General features: G+C 32.4%; 2 protein-coding genes and 1 non-coding gene across 5 annotated transcripts in view; 1 reads left to right on the top strand and 2 right to left on the bottom strand.

The window, feature by feature from the left end:
- The window catches only part of LOC655317 (dipeptidase 1), a 34402-nt gene extending 23228 nt beyond the window's left edge, over positions 1–11174 (bottom strand). The window contains exon 1 of the mRNA XM_015977716.2: positions 10924–11174. Coding sequence (XP_015833202.1) covers positions 10924–11049 — 126 coding nt within the window. The 5' untranslated portion in view covers positions 11050–11174. The remainder of the gene's footprint in view (positions 1–10923) is intronic.
- A 49-nt stretch (positions 11175–11223) lies between these two features.
- On the top strand, positions 11224–23885 carry LOC103314879 (uncharacterized protein). 3 transcript variants are annotated; one of them, XM_015977717.2, is made up of 8 exons: positions 11224–11574; positions 13381–13618; positions 13993–14124; positions 15098–15423; positions 15558–15996; positions 16049–16264; positions 21997–22524; positions 23576–23885. In XM_015977717.2, exons 2-7 carry the CDS (start codon positions 13414–13416, stop codon positions 22512–22514), a joined length of 1836 nt encoding a protein of 611 aa, XP_015833203.2. In that variant the 5' UTR covers positions 11224–11574; positions 13381–13413; the 3' UTR covers positions 22515–22524; positions 23576–23885. The 3 variants fall into 3 exon arrangements, 1 of the variants encoding a protein (XP_015833203.2); XR_010336316.1 differs by having other exon boundaries at positions 11225–11574; positions 13381–13525; positions 21997–22895; XR_010336315.1 differs by having other exon boundaries at positions 11226–11574; positions 21997–22895.
- On the bottom strand, positions 14205–14277 carry TRNAT-UGU (transfer RNA threonine (anticodon UGU)). Its single transcript has one exon. It is a non-coding gene; the product is annotated as a tRNA-Thr (tRNA).
- Positions 23886–24172: the final 287 nt, after the last annotated feature.

Below are 24172 nucleotides of genomic sequence, written 5' to 3'. Positions count from 1 at the left end.
TTTTCGTCGCAGATTTTGTCGGTTTTGGGTACCTGGAACATTTCTCGACCAATAGCTCCGGAACTATTAGAAATAACCCCATAAAGTGTACTATCGTTGGAAAGCTCTTTAAATTATCTATTTTTTTCAAAAAAGATTGTTGTTCTCCGACTAATAGTTTTCGAGCAAATTGCTGCTAAATGCAAAAATTGGTAAAATTTTAAAAAATTTATAACTAAAAAACTATTAGGGATTTAGCAATTTTCTTGATGCCAATCGATTCTCCGGATCATTTTGTATAGGTATGGATCAAAAACGTTCCACTTTTTAAAATAGTTTAGCCGTAAATGAGAAAATAAAAAAAATTAAAAAAAAGTTAACACTTCCCCCTCAAAATCGGTCAATTTTTAAAGTGTCTCAAAATTAAATAAAAACTATTCTCTCTTATAGATATTGATGTGCTCTTTACGATGGAACAAACCGTTTTCTTCTAGCTCTTTTAGTTTGGCCGTAATCGGCGTTTAAAAATTGAAAAATTTTTTGCGAGATATCGTCTTAAGTCCTATGCCATTTTGTAGAGTTTTTTATTCCGGTTATCCTCCATTTTTCCGTTCTTCGATATCTTTAACAGTTTCGCCGTAATTGGCGATTGAAAATAGAAAAAAAGTGAAAATGGAAACCTTTTTTTGCGTTTTTCTCAGAAACTGTAAGACTTAGAGCAACGAGCAAAAAACCATCTGATATCGCTTAATTTTATCTATTTTTTCGACCAAACCCGGAGCCGCTCAGGGCAACGGTTCCGGCTACAAAGGCGATCAAAGTTTTTCATTAAAAAAATTCATAACTCGAAAACTAAAAGTCGTAGAGCATTGCGGTTTGTTCGATTGAATTCTACGGCTCATTTTATATATTATATCAATTTTTCACAAGGATTGAAAATTTAAAATTTTTTACCTAAATTTAGGGTAGCCATTTGTCATAGTGAAAAATTTTATTCATTAAAAAAATTCATAACCCGAAAACTAAAAGTCGTAGAGCATTGCGGTTTGTTCGATTGAATTCTACGGCTCATTTTACATATTATATCAATTTTTCACAAAGATTGAAAATTTAAAAATTTTTGCCTAAATTTAGGGTAGCCATTTGTCATAGTGAAAAATTTTATTCATTAAAAAATTCATAACTCGAAAACTAAAAGTCGTAGAGCATTGCGGTTTGTTCCATTGGATTCAGCGGCTTTTTTTCTCTATTATACTGATTTTTCACGCAATTTAAAATTTTCAATTTTTTTGCTCAAATTTCCTGAGAATACACTTACTTACCTTCAAAGAGATGAAAAAAAAATTTTTTTAAACTAACTCCAGCAAATTTTTATAAACTTCTACATGTCTTAACAACCCACAAAAGTTGTTAAAAGTCCACAAAAAGTCCAAATGTTCGATTTTTTTATGTTTGATTTTTTCAATTTTCGTCGCAGATTTTGTCGGTTTTGGGTACCTGGAACATTTCTCGACCAATAGCTCCGGAACTATTAGAAATAACCCCATAAAGTGTACTATCGTTGGAAAGCTCTTTAAATTATCTATTTTTTTCAAAAAAGATTGTTGTTCTCCGACTAATAGTTTTCGAGCAAATTGCTGCTAAATGCAAAAATTGGTAAAATTTTAAAAAATTTATAACTAAAAAACTATTAGGGATTTAGCAATTTTCTTGATGCCAATCGATTCTCCGGATCATTTTGTATAGGTATGGATCAAAAACGTTCCACTTTTTAAAATAGTTTAGCCGTAAATGAGAAAATAAAAAAAATTAAAAAAAAGTTAACACTTCCCCCTCAAAATCGGTCAATTTTTAAAGTGTCTCAAAATTAAATAAAAACTATTCTCTCTTATAGATATTGATGTGCTCTTTACGATGGAACAAACCGTTTTCTTCTAGCTCTTTTAGTTTGGCCGTAATCGGCGTTTAAAAATTGAAAAATTTTTTGCGAGATATCGTCTTAAGTCCTATGCCATTTTGTAGAGTTTTTTATTCCGGTTATCCTCCATTTTTCCGTTCTTCGATATCTTTAACAGTTTCGCCGTAATTGGCGATTGAAAATAGAAAAAAAGTGAAAATGGAAACCTTTTTTTGCGTTTTTCTCAGAAACTGTAAGACTTAGAGCAACGAACAAAAAACCATCTGATAGCGCTTAATTTTATCTATTTTTTCGACTAAACCCGGAGCCGCTCAGGGCAACGGTTCCGGCTACAGAAGCGATCAAAGTTTTTCATTAAAAAAATTCATAACTCGAAAACTAAAAGTCGTAGAGCATTGCGGTTTGTTCGATTGAATTCTACGGCTCATTTTACATATTATATCAATTTTTCACAAGGATTGAAAATTTAAAAATTTTTGCCTAAATTTATGGTAGCCATTTGTCATAGTGAAAAATTTTATTCATTAAAAAAATTCATAACTCGAAAACTAAAAGTCATAGAGCAGTGCGGTTTGTTCCATTGGATTCAGCGGCTTTTTTTCTCTATTATACTGATTTTTCACGCAATTTAAAATTTTCAATTTTTTTGCTCAAATTTCCTGAGAATACACTTACTTACCTTCAAAGAGATGAAAAAAAAATTTTTTTAAACTAACTCCAGCAAATTTTTATAAACTTCTACATGTCTTAACAACCCACAAAAGTTGTTAAAAGTCCACAAAAAGTCCAAATGTTCGATTTTTTTATGTTTGATTTTTTCAATTTTCGTCGCAGATTTTGTCGGTTTTGGGTACCTGGAACATTTCTCGACCAATAGCTCCGGAACTATTAGAAATAACCCCATAAAGTGTACTATCGTTGGAAAGCTCTTTAAATTATCTATTTTTTTCAAAAAAGATTGTTGTTCTCCGACTAATAGTTTTCGAGCAAATTGCTGCTAAATGCAAAAATTGGTAAAATTTTAAAAAATTTATAACTAAAAAACTATTAGGGATTTAGCAATTTTCTTGATGCCAATCGATTCTCCGGATCATTTTGTATAGGTATGGATCAAAAACGTTCCACTTTTTAAAATAGTTTAGCCGTAAATGAGTAAATAAAAAAAATTAAAAAAAAGTTAACACTCCCCCCTTAAAATCGGTCAATTTTTAAAGTGTCTCAAAATTAAATAAAAACTATTCTCTCTTATAGATATTGATGTGCTCTTTACGATGGAACAAACCGTTTTCTTCTAGCTCTTTTAGTTTGGCCGTAATCGGCGTTTAAAAATTGAAAAATTTTTTGCGAGATATCGTCTTAAGTCCTATGCCATTTTGTAGAGTTTTTTATTCCGGTTATCCTCCATTTTTCCGTTCTTCGATATCTTTAACAGTTTCGCCGTAATTGGCGATTGAAAATAGAAAAAAAGTGAAAATGGAAACCTTTTTTTGCGTTTTTCTCAGAAACTGTAAGACTTAGAGCAACGAACAAAAAACCATCTGATAGCGCTTAATTTTATCTATTTTTTCGACTAAACCCGGAGCCGCTCAGGGCAACGGTTCCGGCTACAGAAGCGATCAAAGTTTTTCATTAAAAAAATTCATAACTCGAAAACTAAAAGTCGTAGAGCATTGCGGTTTGTTCGATTGAATTCTACGGCTCATTTTACATATTATATCAATTTTTCACAAGGATTGAAAATTTAAAAATTTTTGCCTAAATTTATGGTAGCCATTTGTCATAGTGAAAAATTTTATTCATTAAAAAAATTCATAACTCGAAAACTAAAAGTCATAGAGCAGTGCGGTTTGTTCCATTGGATTCAGCGGCTTTTTTTCTCTATTATACTGATTTTTCACGCAATTTAAAATTTTCAATTTTTTTGCTCAAATATCCTGAGAATACACTTACTTACCTTCAAAGAGATGAAAAAAAAATTTTTTTTAAACTAACTCCAGCAAATTTTTATAAACTTCTACATGTCTTAACAACCCACAAAAGTTGTTAAAAGTCCACAAAAAGTCCAAATGTTCGATTTTTTTATGTTTGATTTTTTCAATTTTCGTCGCAGATTTTGTCGGTTTTGGGTACCTGGAACATTTCTCGACCAATAGCTCCGGAACTATTAGAAATAACCCCATAAAGTGTACTATCGTTGGAAAGCTCTTTAAATTATCTATTTTTTTCAAAAAAGATTGTTGTTCTCCGACTAATAGTTTTCGAGCAAATTGCTGCTAAATGCAAAAATTGGTAAAATTTTAAAAAATTTATAACTAAAAAACTATTAGGAATTTAGCAATTTTCTTGATGCCAATCGATTCTCCGGATCATTTTGTATAGGTATGGATCAAAAACGTTCCACTTTTTAAAATAGTTTAGCCGTAAATGAGAAAATAAAAAAAATTAAAAAATAGTTAACACTCCCCCCTTAAAATCGGTCAATTTTTAAAGTGTCTCAAAATTAAATAAAAACTATTCTCTCTTATAGATTTTGATGTGCTCTTGACGATGGAACAAACCGTTTTCTTCTAGCTCTTTTAGTTTGGCCGTAATCGGCGTTTAAAAATTGAAAAATTTTTTGCGAGATATCGTCTTAAGTCCTATGCCATTTTGTAGAGTTTTTTATTCCGGTTATCCTCCATTTTTCCGTTCTTCGATATCTTTAACAGTTTCGCCGTAATTGGCGATTGAAAATAGAAAAAAAGTGAAAATGGAAACCTTTTTTTGCGTTTTTCTCGGAAACTGTAAGACTTAGAGCAACGAACAAAAAACCATCTGATAGCGCTTAATTTTATCTATTTTTTCGACTAAACCCGGAGCCGCTCAGGGCAACGGTTCCGGCTACAGAGGCGATCAACGTTTTTCATTAAAAAAATTCATAACTCGAAAACTAAAAGTCGTAGAGCATTGCGGTTTGTTCGATTGAATTCTAGGGCTTATTTTACATATTATATCAATTTTTTACAAGGATTGAAAATTTAAAATTTTTTGCCTAAATTTAGGGTAGCCATTTGTCATAGTGAAAAATTTTATTCATTAAAAAAATTCATAACTCGAAAACTAAAAGTCGTAGAGCATTGCGGTTTGTTCGATTGAATTCTACGGCTCATTTTACATATTATATCAATTTTTCACAAAGATTGAAAATTTAAAATTTTTTGCCTAAATTTAGGGTAGCCATTTGTCATAGTGAAAAATTTTATTCATTAAAAAAATTCATAACTCGAAAACTAAAAGTCATAGAGCATTGCGGTTTGTTCCATTGGATTCAGCGGCTTTTTTTCTCTATTATACTGATTTTTCACGCAATTTAAAATTTTCAATTTTTTTGCTCAAATTTCCTGAGAATACCTTCAAAGAGATGAAAAAAAAATTTTTTTAAACTAACTCCAGCAAATTTTTATAAACTTCTACATGTCTTAACAACCCACAAAAGTTGTTAAAAGTCCACAAAAAGTCCAAATGTTCGATTTTTTTATGTTTGATTTTTTCAATTTTCGTCGCAGATTTTGTCGGTTTTGGGTACCTGGAACATTTCTCGACCAATAGCTCCGGAACTATTAGAAATAACCCCATAAAGTGTACTATCGTTGGAAAGCTCTTTGAATTATCTATTTTTTTCAAAAAAGATTGTTGTTCTCCGACTAATAGTTTTCGAGCAAATTGCTGCTAAATGCAAAAATTGGTAAAATTTTAAAAAATTCATAACTAAAAAACTATTAGGAATTTAGCAATTTTCTCGATGCCAATCGATTCTCCGGATCATTTTGCATAGATATGGATCAAAACCGTTCCACTTTTTAAAATAGTTTAGCCGTAAATGAGTAAATAAAAAAAATTAAAAAAAAGTTAACACTCCCCCCTTAAAATCGGTCAATTTTTAAAGTGTCTCAAAATCAAATAAAACCTTTTTTTTCTTATAGATTTTGATGTGCTCTTTACGATGAAACAAACCGTTTTCTTCTAGCTCTCTTAGTTTGGCCGTAATCGGCGTTTAAAAATTGAAAAATTTTTTGCGAGATATCGTCTTAAGTCCTATGCTATTTTGTAGAGTTTTTTATTCCGGTTATTCTCCATTTTTCCGTTCTTCGATATCTTTAACAGTTTCGCCGTAATTGGCGATTGAAAATAGAAAAAAAGTGAAAATGGAAACCTTTTTTTGCGTTTTTCTCAGAAACTGTAAGACTTAGAGCAACGAGCAAAAAACCATCTGATATCGCTTAATTTTATCTATTTTTTCGACTAAACCCGGAGCCGCTCAGGGCAACGGTTCCGGCTACAGAGGCGATCAAAGTTTTTCATTAAAAAAATTCATAACTCGAAAACTAAAAGTCGTAGAGCATTGCGGTTTGTTCGATTGAATTCTACGGCTCATTTTACATATTATATCAATTTTTCACAAGGATTGAAAATTTAAAAATTTTTGCCTAAATTTAGGGTAGCCATTTGTCATAGTGAAAAATTTTATTCATTAAAAAAATTCATAACTCGAAAACTAAAAGTCATAGAGCAGTGCGGTTTGTTCCATTGGATTCAGCGGCTTTTTTTCTCTATTATACTGATTTTTCACGCAATTTAAAATTTTCAATTTTTTTGCTCAAATTTCCTGAGAATACACTTACTTACCTTCAAAGAGATGAAAAAAAAATTTTTTTTAAACTAACTCCAGCAAATTTTTATAAACTTCTACATGTCTTAACAACCCACAAAAGTTGTTAAAAGTCCACAAAAAGTCCAAATGTTCGATTTTTTTATGTTTGATTTTTTCAATTTTCGTCGCAGATTTTGTCGGTTTTGGGTACCTGGAACATTTCTCGACCAATAGCTCCGGAACTATTAGAAATAACCCCATAAAGTGTACTATCGTTGGAAAGCTCTTTAAATTATCTATTTTTTTCAAAAAAGATTGTTGTTCTCCGACTAATAGTTTTCGAGCAAATTGCTGCTAAATGCAAAAATTGGTAAAATTTTAAAAAATTTATAACTAAAAAACTATTAGGAATTTAGCAATTTTCTTGATGCCAATCGATTCTCCGGATCATTTTGTATAGGTATGGATCAAAAACGTTCCACTTTTTAAAATAGTTTAGCCGTAAATGAGAAAATAAAAAAAATTAAAAAAAAGTTAACACTCCCCCCTTAAAATCGGTCAATTTTTAAAGTGTCTCAAAATTAAATAAAAACTATTCTCTCTTATAGATTTTGATGTGCTCTTGACGATGGAACAAACCGTTTTCTTCTAGCTCTTTTAGTTTGGCCGTAATCGGCGTTTAAAAATTGAAAAATTTTTTGCGAGATATCGTCTTAAGTCCTATGCCATTTTGTAGAGTTTTTTATTCCGGTTATCCTCCATTTTTCCGTTCTTCGATATCTTTAACAGTTTCGCCGTAATTGGCGATTGAAAATAGAAAAAAAGTGAAAATGGAAACCTTTTTTTGCGTTTTTCTCGGAAACTGTAAGACTTAGAGCAACGAACAAAAAACCATCTGATAGCGCTTAATTTTATCTATTTTTTCGACTAAACCCGGAGCCGCTCAGGGCAACGGTTCCGGCTACAGAGGCGATCAACGTTTTTCATTAAAAAAATTCATAACTCGAAAACTAAAAGTCGTAGAGCATTGCGGTTTGTTCGATTGAATTCTAGGGCTTATTTTACATATTATATCAATTTTTCACAAAGATTGAAAATTTAAAATTTTTTGCCTAAATTTAGGGTAGCCATTTGTCATAGTGAAAAATTTTATTCATTAAAAAAATTCATAACCCGAAAACTAAAAGTCGTAGAGCATTGCGGTTTGTTCGATTGAATTCTACGGCTCATTTTACATATTATATCAATTTTTCACAAAGATTGAAAATTTAAAAATTTTTGCCTAAATTTAGGGTAGCCATTTGTCATAGTGAAAAATTTTATTCATTAAAAAAATTCATAACTCGAAAACTAAAAGTCATAGAGCTGTGCGGTTTGTTCCATTGGATTCAGCGGCTTTTTTCTCTATTATACTGATTTTTCACGCAATTTAAAATTTTCAATTTTTTTGCTCAAATTTCCTGAGAATACACTTACTTACCTTCAAAGAGATGAAAAAAAAATTTTTTTAAACTAACTCCAGCAAATTTTTATAAACTTCTACATGTCTTAACAACCCACAAAAGTTGTTAAAAGTCCACAAAAAGTCCAAATGTTCGATTTTTTTATGTTTGATTTTTTCAATTTTCGTCGCAGATTTTGTCGGTTTTGGGTACCTGGAACATTTCTCGACCAATAGCTCCGGAACTATTAGAAATAACCCCATAAAGTGTACTATCGTTGGAAAGCTCTTTAAATTATCTATTTGTTTCAAAAAAGATTGTTGTTCTCCGACTAATAGTTTTCGAGCAAATTGCTGCTAAATGCAAAAATTGGTACAATTTTAAAAAATTCATAACTAAAAAACTATTAGGAATTTAGCAATTTTCTCGATGCCAATCGATTCTGCGGATCATTTTGCATTGGTATGGATTAAAACCGTTCCACTTTTTAAAATAGTTTGGCCGTAAATGAGAAAATAAAAAAAATTAAAAAAAAGTTAACACTCCCCCCTTAAAATCGGTCAATTTTTAAAGTGTCTCAAAATCAAATAAAACCTATTCTTTCTTATAGATTTTGATGTGCTCTTTACGATGGAACAAACCGTTTTCTTCTAGCTCTTTTAGTTTGGCCGTAATCGGCGTTTAAAAATTGAAAAATTTTTTGCGAGATATCGCTTTAAGTCCTATGCCATTTTGTAGAGTTTTTTTATTCCGGTTATCCTCCATTTTTCCGTTCTTCGATATCTTTAACAGTTTCGCCGTAATTGGCGATTGAAAATAGAAAAAAAGTGAAAATGGAAACCTTTTTTTGCGTTTTTCTCAGAAACTGTAAGACTTAGAGCAACGAACAAAAAACCATCTGATAGCGCTTAATTTTATCTATTTTTTCGACCAAACCCGGAGCCGCTCAGGGCAACGGTTCCGGCTACAGAGGCGATCAAAGTTTTTCATTAAAAAAATTCATAACTCGAAAACTAAAAGTCGTAGAGCATTGCTGTTTGTTCGATTGAATTCTACGGCTCATTTTACATATTATACCAATTTTTCACAAGGATTAAAAATTTAAAATTTTTTGCCTAAATTTAGGGTAGCCATTTGTCATAGTGAAAAATTTTATTCATTAAAAAAATTCATAACTCGAAAACTAAAAGTCATAGAGCAGTGCGGTTTGTTCCATTGGATTCAGCGGCTTTTTTTCTCTATTATACTGATTTTTCACGCAATTTAAAATTTTCAATTTTTTTGCTCAAATTTCCTGAGAATACACTTACTTACCTTCAAAGAGATGAAAAAAAAATTTTTTTAAACTAACTCCAGCAAATTTTTATAAACTTCTACATGTCTTAACAACCCACAAAAGTTGTTAAAAGTCCACAAAAAGTCCAAATGTTCGATTTTTTTATGTTTGATTTTTTCAATTTTCGTCGCAGATTTTGTCGGTTTTGGGTACCTGGAACATTTCTCGACCAATAGCTCCGGAACTATTAGAAATAACCCCATAAAGTGTGCTATCGTTGGAAAGCTCTTTAAATTATCTATTTTTTTCAGAAAAGATTGTTGTTCTCCGACTAATAGTTTTCGAGCAAATTGCTGCTAAATGCAAAAATTGGTAAAATTTTAAAAAATTCATAACTAAAAAACTATTAGGAATTTAGCAATTTTCTCGATGCCAATCGATTCTCCGGATCATTTTGCATAGGTATGGATCAAAACCGTTTCACTTTTTAAAATAGTTTAGCCGTAAATGAGAAAATAAAAAAAATTAAAAAAAAGTTAACACTCCCCCCTTAAAATCGGTCATTTTTTAAAGTGTCTCAGAATCAAATAAAACCTATTCTTTCTTATAGATTTTGATGTGCTCTTTACGATGGAACAAACCGTTTTCTTCTAGCTCTTTTAGTTTGGCCGTAATCGGCGTTTAAAAATTGAAAAATTTTTTGCGAGATATCATCTTAAGTCCTATGCCATTTTGTATCGATTTTTTTATGTTTGATTTTTTCAATTTTCGTCGCAGTTTTTGTCGGTTTTGGGTACCCGGAACATTTCTCGACCAATAGCTCCGGAACTATTAGAGATTACCCCATGCAGTGTATTATCGTTAGAAAGCTCTTTCAATTATCTATTTTTTTCACAAAAGATTATTGCTCTCCGACTAATAGTTTTTTTAAATTTATAACTAAAAAACTATTGGGAAGTTGGCAGTTGTCTCGATGCTAATCGATTTCCCGGATCATTTTGCATAGGTAAAGATTAAAATAGTTCCACTTTTTCTAATAGTTTGTTCTAGTGAATTCAGCGGCTAATTTTTGTATTATACCAGCTTTTCATTTATTTATAATTTATAATTTTGAATGTTTTTGCTTAAAATTGTAATAATCAAGACACTTTCTTACATACCCGGATGTCCGGAACATTTATCTAGCAATAACAACGGAACTATTAGAGATAACCCTATAAAGTTTATTATCGTTTGAAAGCTCTTTTGATTATCTATCTTTTCAAAAAATGTTGTTCTCCTTCTAATACTTTTTGAATAATTCACAAAGAAGAGCAAAAATTTGTATAATAATAAATCATAATTTAAAAACTTCAATCGATTTCCCGAGTCATTTTACACAGGTCAGGTTTACATTAAAATACTTACACTTTTTCGAATAGTTTATAATATTTGATGTTTTGAATTTTTTTACAAAAAAAACAAAAATTAAACAATTTTTTGAAAATTTGTTGATTTATCAAAGTTTTACATGCTCTTTTTGGAGTTGTTTAAAGTGCAGGAAACCGTCAATAGGTTTGATTTTAAAATCCAATTTCGCTTTGAAAGCAGTGATCAAAATTAGTGTATTAAACAGTTCGAAAAAACTCAGAAATGTGAACGGTCAGTAAACAGCGAAAACACACAAGTGCCACAATACCTGGTAGTCTAAGAAATTTCCATATCCCATGTGGTTACACGGACAGGGGCAGTGCTGGATGTGGTACCTCAGCTCCGGATCTAGCATCCACGGGTCCGGCTGGGTCCCGTGGCCTGTGTTGACCATGGGGCCGTCGCATCACGGCTGCATTGATCACCTCGTGCTACCTGCACTGACTGTCGAGTGCCTGGAGATGCTGTTCCTGTTACCATGACAGCGTCGCGGCGCAAGCGATGTACCAGATCGGCGTCGCTATTGTGGTCCAGGTGGCTGATGCGGACCCCGAACAACGGCAGACGCTCGCAGTGATGTGGCCCTTCCGGGGCGAGGTCTCGTGCGCGGCATAATACGGCCAAATTGCCTCATAAATACTTTGCATGCGGTGATTGTGCCGGAGAATTGCTTCGACCGATGAATGCATGTCTTTCAAGGCAGAGTTTGTTTAGCCTGGAGGGACGGTCGATAAGGCGGCGGACTCGCGCATGATTGTACCTGTTGCCCGTGGTCCACGGGGATGCTGAGCGGATACCGACCTCATTATCGCAACATACACAGCGATTAGGATAATTAGTGCGGGCTGTGATGTGGGACAAGACACGCTAACAAATCGCACGAGAAACTAGCAATTCACACACCACATACACTGCTCAGGTAAATGGTGTTGTCCTCCTAGCATATGTTACCCCTCCTTGACAATCACTTACCAAATTGCACCCCTAAATAAAGAAGAGCGAAAACAGTTATCTTGTTTACTCAATCCCGCCTAGAACACGAAATCATGCGCAGGGTTTAAGATAATGATTATAAAAGCTTGAGAGAGAATATTCATGAAAGAGTAAGTGGCAGATTTTATGAAGTGCAATTCAAGAGTTTGCATAGCGACAGATGAATCGGAGGCTATTCCTATTTCCGTTAACAAAACTTCAAAAAGCTCCTAAAATAAATATTTGGATAAATATACACATGCGGACGTAAAAATAAATGTGAGTATTTGTTTAATTAAACTTTTGCTTTTGCCGGAAGTGTAACAATTATCTGATCACGTTTGGAAATTTATTGGCCACATATCACGTAGAAATTATGACACTGAGAAGAGTAAAGTTCGGCGTAATGTCGTTGATTACTTTGTTTCAACGGTTATCTTCAAAATTTAAGACCCAATTTAAAGTCATGTGATTGATGATAATGGTCACGGAAAACTCGTTACCCGAAAGTCAATATTAATTAGAAAACTTAATGAAATTAGCCGTGTCCCAATATTGACACCGAAATCTTACAAAAGTTGGATTTATGTCCGAAAGTTTTCACCTGGATGATTTTAACTCGCTCTTGAGACTTAAAAGTTTGTTATTACATTGGCTGACTGCCTGTTGTCAAATTCTCACTTCAACTACGATGTTCCACAGAAAATGGAACAAAATTTAGAATTTTTGGTTTTGGTTCACATGTTAAATTTTTTTGTAATGTACTTATTTCTTTTAACAGTTTTGCTGTAGTTTTGAGTATACAAGCTATAAAAAATTAATGTTATGTTATACTGGTCAGCACTATTTTTCTTATTCCTTTTTTCAATTATAGAGACAAGAAGCAGAGAGTTTTTGTTAAATTCTTGAATGGGCTTAAAAAAACTGTTGTTTTTTGCGGTAGATCAACCACTTCTATTATTTCCTGTCATTTAAAGAATAAACTACCCTCACAATTGAGCTATTATAAACTAAAGTAGAAAAATATTTACCTATACTTCATAGAACTACAAAAAGCTTCTCAAAAGCAAGCTTTTGTCAATGGTTTTAAATTAATAATGCAGAGTTCCAGTGAATGGGTTTTTAATACCTGGCTCGCTAACTTCACCGTCAAACCTCTATCAAGAATAAAAAAAAATAAAATCATTGGTCTCTAAATCTCTAAGCTTTTGCTGTGACCCATAGTTTCTCGGAATATCTAGGTATTATGTAAAAAAAAATTATGAGTATTATGACGGAAAATAAAAATGTAGAAAAAATATGCCACGATCGGGCAGTAGTATTAAAATAATAAGTTAATAACTCATCAAATTTTGCTAAAAATATTTTACTATTCACAGCTCATACTTTCACAAACAGAAGGAAAAATAATAAGAATAAAATAACAAAATAATTATACCACGAGCATTTTATTCCTTAAAACTCGTATCGTATACACTATTTTTTCTATGACCTGACCAGACATAATAGTAGTTAGTTATCGGAAATGGCAGATTTACAACAACAAAAAATCACCATATGTTGTATTTTATGATGTATTCGGCAATAAATGAAAGCTGATACATGAGAAAGAAAAGAGCAACAAATAAATATACGGTTGCTAAAAAAAATTAAAAAAAAACTTGGAAGACTAGTGTTTTTGGAAAACTTTATTATCGACGCATGAAAATGCTCTAGTTCTTGATGAAATCATTAGAAAGAAAAATATTTTTAGAGCGTCTTTCCGCCATCAGTGGAAAACCAGAACATGCATCAAAGAGCCTTTTTAGGCGGCGGTTGGGCTCGAGGCGGTGCATCTGAAGTAGTCCGGAGGGCACATCCTGCATCCGGAGCACAATGGAACGTTCAAGTGGTCAGAGGTAAAGTGAACGGGAAATGTCTGTGGAATGCTTGCAAGGCTTTGAGTCTTGGCTTACTTTTAATGGTTTTAGGAGCAGCGATGGCCACCATAGGTAAAATGCTCTTTTAATTACAAACTCTTACTACTCTTACTACTAAATCGTCCAAATAAATACGTATTATTTTGCTGAAGAGATTGTAGTGCATGATTATGTTAATTTCCTCTTTACATTATGTTGTAATCTCTATAAGTTTTCATTCCTCCACTGAATAATGGTCCAGCGTGAAATCAATAAAATGAAACGATGCATCGCAACACTGTAAATTCTAAAACATATAACACTGCAACTGTGACACGAAAAACAAAAAGAAAAAATTATGAACAAGTCGCGTTTCAATTTACATTACCGAATAAATATTTAATTCAAATTCACTAGAACGGAAACTGGAAAACCGCATGTAAACTGTAAATGTGTTTCTCTTGTAGGTTATTATGCAGACCATCTTTCTATTGCTCAAGAAGTAAGAGGAAATCACACAGTGCGAGTTAAAAACGAATCGAGAGGTTTTCATTTAAATAACCTCTCTTATGCGGGGCCTATAATCATGGGAGTGGGAGGTAAGTGTACTTTTTATTAATATAACTTCAAGTAGCAATCAAGTTAGGTGTATTTATTAAAAAAATATGTTTTAATGTGTTGCCCCCAGAGAGAATTGAACTCTCGACCCCTGGTTTACAAGACCAGTGCTCTAACCCCTGAGCTATAGAGGCTTGATGTCACGCAAAATTATGTACATGTTTTTAAAGAACATCAATAAAGTTGTATTAAATTAGAAATTAAAAAAAATTAAATCGAGATGTTTCAGAAAGAACTTACTGGTTTACTTCTCAGATTACTACGCCTATAACTCGATATTTTTATTTGATGATTTGGGCTAGAAAAAACATAGTATTTGTTCTTTTTTTCCACTACTAAAAAAAGTACAAATTTTCAAATTTCTATCAAATTGACGTTTTTTTTTAGTCAGTTTATACCAACATGGATCGCTTTATAAAAAAAAATTCCTTTTTTTTACAAAATTTTATTGAAACAGACTGAAAAAGATTAATTACATCATGTTGAGCCAAAAAATTCACATATATGCAATTTTTTTCTAATAAGATAAAAAATCCAATAAAAATTGAGTCATGTTATTTTGATCTATTACTTCTCTCATTAATACATAAAAATTCAGTTTTTTGTAAAATTGACAACAAAATAATTGTTTTATTTGCTTTTGAAATGCTTTAAAACTTAAAATCATGTCCAAATATCTATTGCGATAGTTTTAGCTTTATAAACACTTTAGTTCTCTATCATTTCCACAGAAGAAAAATGAGATAAACATCAGCCTATTCCGCTGTTTCAATTTCCCCAACACTTGGCCGCCTCCCAAACGATAACAACCAAATGAATGCTTCCCATTATGTTTCACTTACAATTTCTAGATAAATAACATCGAGGCTGTCTGTTTGCTAATTGATCTTTTGTATTCACATCCACCAAATTGATTAATTGCAAAGCAATGAAAATATATTCTTCTTTTTGCAGGATTTATCGTAGTCGCTGCCTGCGTAATGACATTCGAGGCACGAGATTCTGCAGCAAAAGTAGTTCCTGCACGCCTCAAACTGAGCACAAATGGACCACCAAGTGGTTCCTACAGCGGTTACGCAGGCCACACTCACGGTGGCTACAGCGGCCACGGTTCCCTTCGAACCTCCGGCTCACAAACTGGAAGTGTTCATCAACAGGCCTCCCACAGCCATGCAAGAAGCGGCGCCACTGACAGACGCGCCCTTACTGAATCATTCTTAAATTTTTCTAGAGGCCTTTCCCTAAAAAGCCAGCGCACCAGCTCGCTCAAAATTCCACAGGTATTCATAAAATTATAACTCATTTTTTCAGCTCTAAACTTTTTAAAGAAAGAAACAAAATAAAAAATTAATAAATAGTGCGCCAAAGTATTTTAAAGTTTGTTCATTTTTAAAACACCAAACCTTGCTTTCAGGGTTCTATAAACAAAAGTCCTTCGGCTCCCAACCTAGTCCTGGAGCATCCTGTAGATAGCCACACTCGCTCTTCGCCCGTCTTCAGTCGCTACGGGACTGAAAAAGCGAATTCGAAGAGTTCTCGGCGAACATTCGCCAACTGTGCTTTGTTAAACCCGAGTCTTTTGCACAGACATGCTTTATCGGTGGACGAAACCGCTGCAAATTATAGATTAAGTCACGAGTCCCTCCAAGGAAGCGGTAGTCAAGGCTCCCTAGCACTGGACCTCCACCTAGAGTGTCCTGTCACATTGCGAATTCGCGACAAACGCAGAAACCCTCTGATCAGGCAAAGACGGGTTGATGAAGACGAGCGCCAGGGTTATGACGATAGCTCCCGGAGGAGCTCGCATTCGTGTTCCCCCAGGATTCCGATGCACATCAAAGATATGAAAAGTGGTAATTTTTTTTCGCTCAGTTTTTTAAAAGAGAATAGACGATAAATGTGTAGGTGGGAGCGGTGGTTCGACTCATCAGCTGCCGGTTTATGTGCCGTACACCATTTCCCGGAGACGGAGCTCCAACGCGTCGGATTCCACACATCGATCCAGGGCCAAGAGACGGGAATATCCCCATTCGCGCGGAAAATTAGAAAGAGCAATAAGTTCAGATTCAAGACTGATGGGCGCCATCCCGAGAACTCATCGGCATTACTCTCCGACTCAAGGTTCGTCAATTGAACAGGAACCAGGAGGGTCTAGTTCTGACACTGATATTCGTAAAGCTCATGTTGTTCACTTTTGTCACTGAATCTTTACCGTTACCGAGCTATTATCTGAATACGAAGACTTGAAATACGTACGAAAAATATACGAAGCACAGTCGTTCAACCACTGAATCTACTATAATATATTTTTTATAATAGAACGAAATATTTCGCACGTATGACTGAATAAATCAACATTAAACATAAAAAATTGTCGTACTAAATCAAAGTTTTTGATTAGAATAAAGCCGTCCGCTGGTAGTTGCGGTCTGAAGAATTTAGAGACAATAAAATCCTAAACACGAGTAAAAATACAAACACTGTTTAATTTTTTTTTCTAACATTACCTAACTGAAGAAATTTACATCTACAAGTATTTGATAAATGTTACAATTGACGAATAAAATTAATCTACTCTTGCTTATTCGGTCTAATAATATTAAAAGACTATACATTTTTTTAAATGAGTCCCTATCCTTCATATACACGAACTATAAATACAACTAATGTTACACTAACCAATTAACATTTTCAAAAATTCTGTGAGATACGTGGTTTGATCAATAAGTACGGCAAATGGTTGGTTGCATTATCCATGAACGTTATTTTGTCATCAAACTACCAAGCAGTAAAGCAATCGGTTTACCGGTTTACTGTCTGCAATCAAAAATCAAATTTTTTTTTCTAGTGTGAAACAGCATGAAATATTCCTGCTTGGTGGAGAATAGAAAAATGTAGGAAACAATTTTTTTCTTTTCATAAAGAATTAAGGCTGTTTTAAAGGTGCCAGCAGATTATTAAAATGTGTGGCAAGTCTCAAAAAGACTCCGCAGAACATTAAATGTAAATTCTTTAATAAATTTTGTGAGTTGACCATTCACCGTATTTATTGAACAGAACAATGTAGCAAAATATTTTACCTAATAGATACTGTATCTCACTTTTTTCAGTTTTTCAGAACATAATGTATAAAGAATTTATGTTGAAAATTCAGTAACCACTATCTCATTCAAGGTTTAGAAAAGTTTTGTTTATTTTTCTCTAATGCTCTTAGCTACATATTATTTTTTGACTAGTCCTAAAGTCAGCAAATAAACACAACACATTGAGTATATCGTAAAAATAAATTATTTGCTGAAAGGTAATTTCTTAAACCAAATATTGTCTTTAACACTTTGACTATCACACTACAAACTTTGTAGTGACTTAATTCAGAATAATTACTTAATAGTTTTTTAAGCAATTTTTAATCCGTTACTGTAACAGAAAAATATACTGTAACATTTTAACATTTTTTAGTAGTGAATTTTTTTTTTCAATTTTTTCTAATCACGTACTAGAACATATTGAATTTATTTAAGCATTAGAATCATCAAAAATAAACATAAAAATATAATTTAACCATTTACCGAGACCTTTTCAATTAGGTATCATAATGAAATTAAGCGAAAACGCAAAATCGTTTTCTTTATTTCTACTATTTACAATGATTCCGTGACATTCAAAAAATCCAAGCTATTGCAGGAAACCTTTTAAAACACTCATTTAGAAAGAAGAGTTTTTAAACTTTGTTAAAATAGCATTTTTTTAATAATTTCAAATATTTTGTCTCCGAATTCGTTCTGTGTTTAGAATTTTTTTTTTGGTCTATTTACTGTTGTATCTGTCTTTATATTTGATCTCTAAACTCAGAAGCAATATTCGTGCCTCTAATTGGAAGTTACTAATCACATTGTGCAAAAGCAGTTAAGTAATTTTTAGTTTCGAAAAAGAGTGTATTCTAGTTCACACACTTTTAGCACACCTTGCCCTTATCTAAGAAAATATAACTGTGGCCTCAATAAAATATAGTCCCTGACACGCAATCGACAAGATATAATCTTAAAAATTGTTTTAAACACAGCTGGAAACGTTATACTCAATGTTTTGTATAAGTTCATACTCGAAATTATTATAAATTGGACACTTAACTCACCATAAAACAATTTACTTTAATTCAATTTCAGGTTCGTAGTTCTATACAAAATTATAGTTTTTAGTCCAAATCCTGTCTTGACTAATGTATCCAGTCATTATTCTGCAATCAATGTCATAAAAAGAGAAACATTCTATAAATTAGATTTGTTTAAAATATATTTCCTCAACACTGAATGTTAGAAGCAATATTAGTTTCCAACACACAAAAGTGCACCTTACAGTCGGCAACATTTACAGCAAAAAACCCATTATCTGTAATGTTTTTCTTAGATAAGTAACTAGAAGATGGATGTGGATAGATTGTGTGTATTTAACAAATTTTTAAAGGCATAAAACAGGCATAAAACTTATTAAAAGTCGATCCGAATTTTTAAAACCGACAGTTTTAGAATCGTTTGGGATTTATTTTTCAAGTCACACACGCTAAAATTTACGATAAAATTAAAATCAAAAATATAAATTCACCGTTTAATGGGTACATCAAAAATTAATACGCATATCACGTTTTATGTAGCAAGTTTTACACTAATTAGTTTAGATTAGTTTTGAATCAAATGCCTAAATGTTCATCGGCACTAAAGATGTACCATATCAATATCTTCTGTAATATTTAAATCAGAATTTGATACGTTACAATGTTACACAGTTGTTACCAACTTGTTGTAAAATAGCTAGCTACGTATTCAGTAAATAGCAGAACGTTAATAAATATCTGCACTCTAAATTAAGGTGCCCTAAATATTTTTATATGTGTATATTTAAGTATGTCTTGTAAATTTTGTATGTTAAAGTAGATAATAAATGTTGTTTGTAAAACTTGGTGTTCTAACCCGGCGCATCCACCAAAATTTCCCCAACCTTGTAGTTACTTGAGCATGTATTTACTATAAAAAACCCCAGACAAGTCAATAAATAACCCATTAGTGAGTGGTTTAAAAGTGAAAAGTTTGTTGACCCAAATAATTCCATCAATTTATTATTGATTCCGAGTCTGCCCAACGCATTTATAAATAAGCAAAGTCTCTGTACAAGTGCCCATCAGTTCCAATAACATTGCAAGCGACCACTTGTTATATATTCGCGTTCGATATTATTTCAAACTCGATTGCCTGAACGCGTGGGTGTTTTCACAGAACTCCACGGCAAGGGTGCCAGACGTAATGACCGCTGGTCAGTTTTACCGACTTGGTCGTTACAAACAGTAGTAAAATGGGTTGTGCAAGTAGCAGTCCACTTGTGGAAAGTGGAAAGAACTTAGTGGAGACTGCAAAAAATCAAGCCGGTGATGTTGTGAACAAAGGGGAAAAGACACTGCAAGGTATTGAAACTTTTCATTTGATTTTTCATTATGTTAGTGGAAACATTAGCTAGACGATAAATCAATGATTGAGTTGCTATTAATGAAAAATGAAGCGGAATTCATTATCACTTCAGTGAATCAATTTGTAGTAGAATCAATTCAATTCAGAAGAATTTCAAATAATTTACTTTGTGAACAATATTTAATTTACTTCTATGACTACTAAATACTATACACTGGTGTAATTTTAATAATTTAAATGGGAAAATGTATTTCTAGAATCTACAATAAAATATATAAAATTGTTCGTGTTTAATAAATAACTTATTGCATTCAACCTTTGCCAAAGGTCTCCAAGTGCATGTACTAAGCTTATTTAAATGTTTAATTGTCGTTGAATTTCAATTTCAATTGCAAATTAAGACGGTACTCATTAACCTTTCTGAATTGCCTATTTACCGCACAATTGGATATGAAATTTAAATCTATCAAATAATAAAATTATTTTACATTTTTTGGTTAATTTAACATTCTTCCCAATTTCAAAATTAAATTTAGACTCAATGATAACTACAGGAATTTAAAATACGTATTTTTCTAGGATTTCTAGAAAACATTCCTATTAAAATTTATGAATCTTTTAAAAAACTTGAGTCTATACAGTTTTGATCTGAACTTTTTTATAGTTTGAAAAATAACTGCCCCTTTTTTTCAAAGTTCTAATCTATAGACAGAGCAAATTTACGAATAATTTATACCCTTATTTATGCCATCTCTAATAAATAAGTCTTTGCGCTTTTAAACACCGTTTTAAGATGAAGTTTACTTTATTTTGTGTATGTGATTATTTTACTTGTTACTTTCAATTGGCTATTAAATCAATAGTCAAATAATTGCATGTAAAAAATGACCTTCGTCATAATTTCTACACATTTTTGTTGGACAGTGACAAATCTGCTTTTACATACGAAATTTATGATTAAAATCTCCTTTATAAATGCAAAGTTCTTGAAATTTTCTTGTGACAAAAGAATTTACATTTGTGTGAAACCTTCATGACCTAAAATTTTTTTATCATTACCCGAAAATGTGATAAATTATAGAGGACAAAGATAAAACAAAATCGATCTATCTCACTATATAAATAATTTTCAAAAAAGCAAAGTTGTTTGTGTGCATTTGTGTTTCTAGGCAGATCAGGTCTATTTCCAAATTCCAATTCCAAAAATATAGAAAATGCATACTTACCTGATGACAATCGTCTGTACTTTCTTATGCAAAATTATTAATTCCATTTTAATACTTAACATTTCTCTATTCAATCAATATTTAAATCGCATGTAAAACTGAGCTTCCGATACTTAATAAATTATTTTGTTGACAATTGGGCAGATTTTTAATTAAATAAATACAATCTGTACAACAATTACACAAAAAATTAAGTAAGTATATTTTTCGATTTCTCAAAAATTCAAGGCCAAGTGTCATTGACTTGATTTCTACACTTTTTCTTCATTATTCTCCCTTGACAGCCAAAAAGGTATCGCGTGTTGTTGCTAGGTATTGACCATTGTTAAATTTTGCGTGACCACAGATTGGTCATTAAAAATGAAAAAAATTCAAATGAGGTGCACGCCTTTCACAATACCTTTACTATTTTTAACGGATTAAAAACCAAAAATAGGTTAATCAAATTTTGTGGGCAGCTTGACTGACTTTATTATGCTTTCAACAAAACCAACAAAAACATGAACAAAAAATATCTAGAAATAAGTTAAATTAGGGTGTCTAGCTAATAAATTAAATTTTCAAATAATCTTGACCTAAATTTTGTTTTAATTTAGATTTTTCCCTTATATCCCCTAGAACCTCCTCCTTCATTAATAGAAATGTTGCTTTATAATCACTTTTAAACTCGATGAAGAGCTAAAGTTTCCCGCATTATAGTCACAACGTGCTCAATGAAACCTCTGTATTTGTTTCGGTGAATGTATCCCTTCCTGTACGTCTCTATGTTTAAAGACCGTTTTCTTTTATTTAATTGGACAATATATTATACTTCCGGATCTATTCTAGTCTAGTATCAATATGACAAAATGTGCAAAGACCTTTATTTCCATGCATTTCTCTAATAAAATGATCGATTAAGCATAAAATATAGGGAGAAAAAAACTTAAACGCAAATTTAAAAAATGGGCTTGCCCCTGTACTTTTATTCTTCTAAAAATTAGTCATTATTGATTTTCTAGATATAGAACATTATAAGCATAATTCATGTCTTGGTTCGTGTATAATAATAAAAACGCACAAGACGCAAATTATAATTTATATCTCACAGGGAAATGAAGCTTGTCCTTGACTGCAAATCATGACCCTCTCAAAATCTTTGAATTTAGTTCGTAATTTTTTTTTTCAGATGTAGGAGATACCGTAAAAGAAAAAATTAGCACTGAAATGGAGCACGTGAAGGAAGCAATGCAGTCAGCCATGAATACGGCCGAAAACAGCATAGGCTCAGTGATGGGCAAAATGGGCAACAGCATAAATTCAGCAAGTGAGGAAGTAAAAGACACTGTAAACAACATGGAAGACGAGGCTGAGGAAGCACTACATGTTGCCTCGGATTCGGCAGCGGAAGCGGTTTCTGAAGCTGAAACCGTCCTAGCGTCAGAAGCCGAAAACGCGAAAGAAATGTTAACGTCAACGGCAAACGATGCGTTTGATAAATTTGATTCCGGTGAGAAAGCGATAGAGAAAAAATTGCACGAAATGCAGGAGAAAGTCGAAGACGGGTTGGAGATTGAAGACATGGAGCAGCATTACGATATGTTAGGAGAAGGTGTAAAAAATGTAGAAAAGAAAGTTGAGGAAATTGTAGCAAAGTTACCCACTCCTGCAGCTTCGCCGACCAAGGAACCGCAGAAGGAGGAGTAAGTGGTCTGATGTGAGTGTTAACCAAAATCGTGCTGGATTTGCTCTGTACAAAGTGATGATTGGTCTTGGAGTGAATAGCACGAGCATTATACAAAGATATTGTAAATAGAGATAGCTTTTTGGACCCCTAGCTGATGATAAATTTTCTATTTTACTTTACATACAATTTGGAAAATAAATCTTATTAAAGACAGGATGCATCTCTTTTATTTTTCCATTATCATTGCTTCGCAACAATTGTGCCAAAGCTCGACTATAAATAGGCCCGATTCTAGGTACGATATTAGTTGATTTGCAAATTTATTCAACGCATACAGACAGGTGGTAAATTGACTTTCTGTTATGGAAATACTGACAGTAAATCGCAACGTAAAAAACTAAGTAAGTAGCAATTTATTAGCAAAAGTAGAACAGAATTTGCATATTCGTAGAATTTTCCTTGCTTCGTGTTCTTGCCACTTCTCCAGATTTTCGTGACTGATACAAATTTTCTACAGATATTTAAACCAAACCTTTCACATTTGCATGAAAATTGGCGCCGCATAAATTTGCCAAATATTTTTTTAGCTCTGGTCATTGCCTTGAGTCTCGGACATTTGGCATTTAATGTTTGCAGACTACATTTTTAATTTGGAAATAAAACGTTCGTTGTACCTTGACTACCTTATGACGATTTAAATAATTGTTAAACGAGCAAAAAAGGCATGGCTTTAAAAAATTGTGATTTAAAAGTAATAGGTCTTCAAAGTTAACTTGAGAACAAAATACCTAGATTTTTATTGTCTCAGAAAATGTTTGTAAAAAATTAAATCTTAATGGATATGTTTATATATTTTTTTATTGTTGGTAGGTATACAAACATTTGCGATTTTTGTGTGGCAAAAACCATCTTTATATTCAGTTCAGTAATAATTTTGCTATTCTGCTTTATGTTATATTCATTTCTACCCGCTTATTTAGAGCCTCAGAATCATACATAATAAGTAATAATGGATCACTTCCGAGTGCATTCATTCACAAATTATTCAAGAAATAAAAAATTATTTTATTTCATATTTTAGACCACCGCCAACATGTTGGGAGGCAGCAGCCGATGCTATAATACAACAAAAATCCTTTAGTTCATCTATGGAAATTTATCAGATTGACGATGAAACAGAAAATTCAACGGATACCGTAAAACCTTCAATAATGGACACTTCCGAATAACAACACCACTTCACAATGGACATTTTTCTGGGAACGAACAGACGCATGAAACAAAAAATCTCTGTATAGCGGACGAGTACAAAAAAATCTCCAGTTACTATAATATCATGTAAATTTATCTCCTACAACGGACAGACCAAAAGAGTGGTGCAAAGAACGAAATGCATAAAAAATTCTATATGGAAAGTCCTGAATTAAATACTTAGAAAAATATGGTGAACAGATTGCTAATCTGGATAGTGATAAAGAAGAAACTTCCCTTAGCACCTAAGTAAACTCAAACTGTCTGAATATTTTGAACCTGTTCAGAAAATAGATGAAATAATATAATTATGTCAAGTAATAAATTATTATAAAAAACACGACCCCTAAAAACAATCAAGCAAATATTGAAGATTTTAAGTAAAACATCTGTTTACATATTCCCTTTTTTAATTTAATTTACATTA

This window comes from Tribolium castaneum, chromosome 1, assembly GCF_031307605.1.
Source record: "Tribolium castaneum strain GA2 chromosome 1, icTriCast1.1, whole genome shotgun sequence".
NCBI lineage: Eukaryota > Metazoa > Arthropoda > Insecta > Coleoptera > Tenebrionidae > Tribolium > Tribolium castaneum.
Note: the sequence above shows the minus strand (reverse complement) of the source record. Positions and strands in the feature narration are given on the sequence as shown.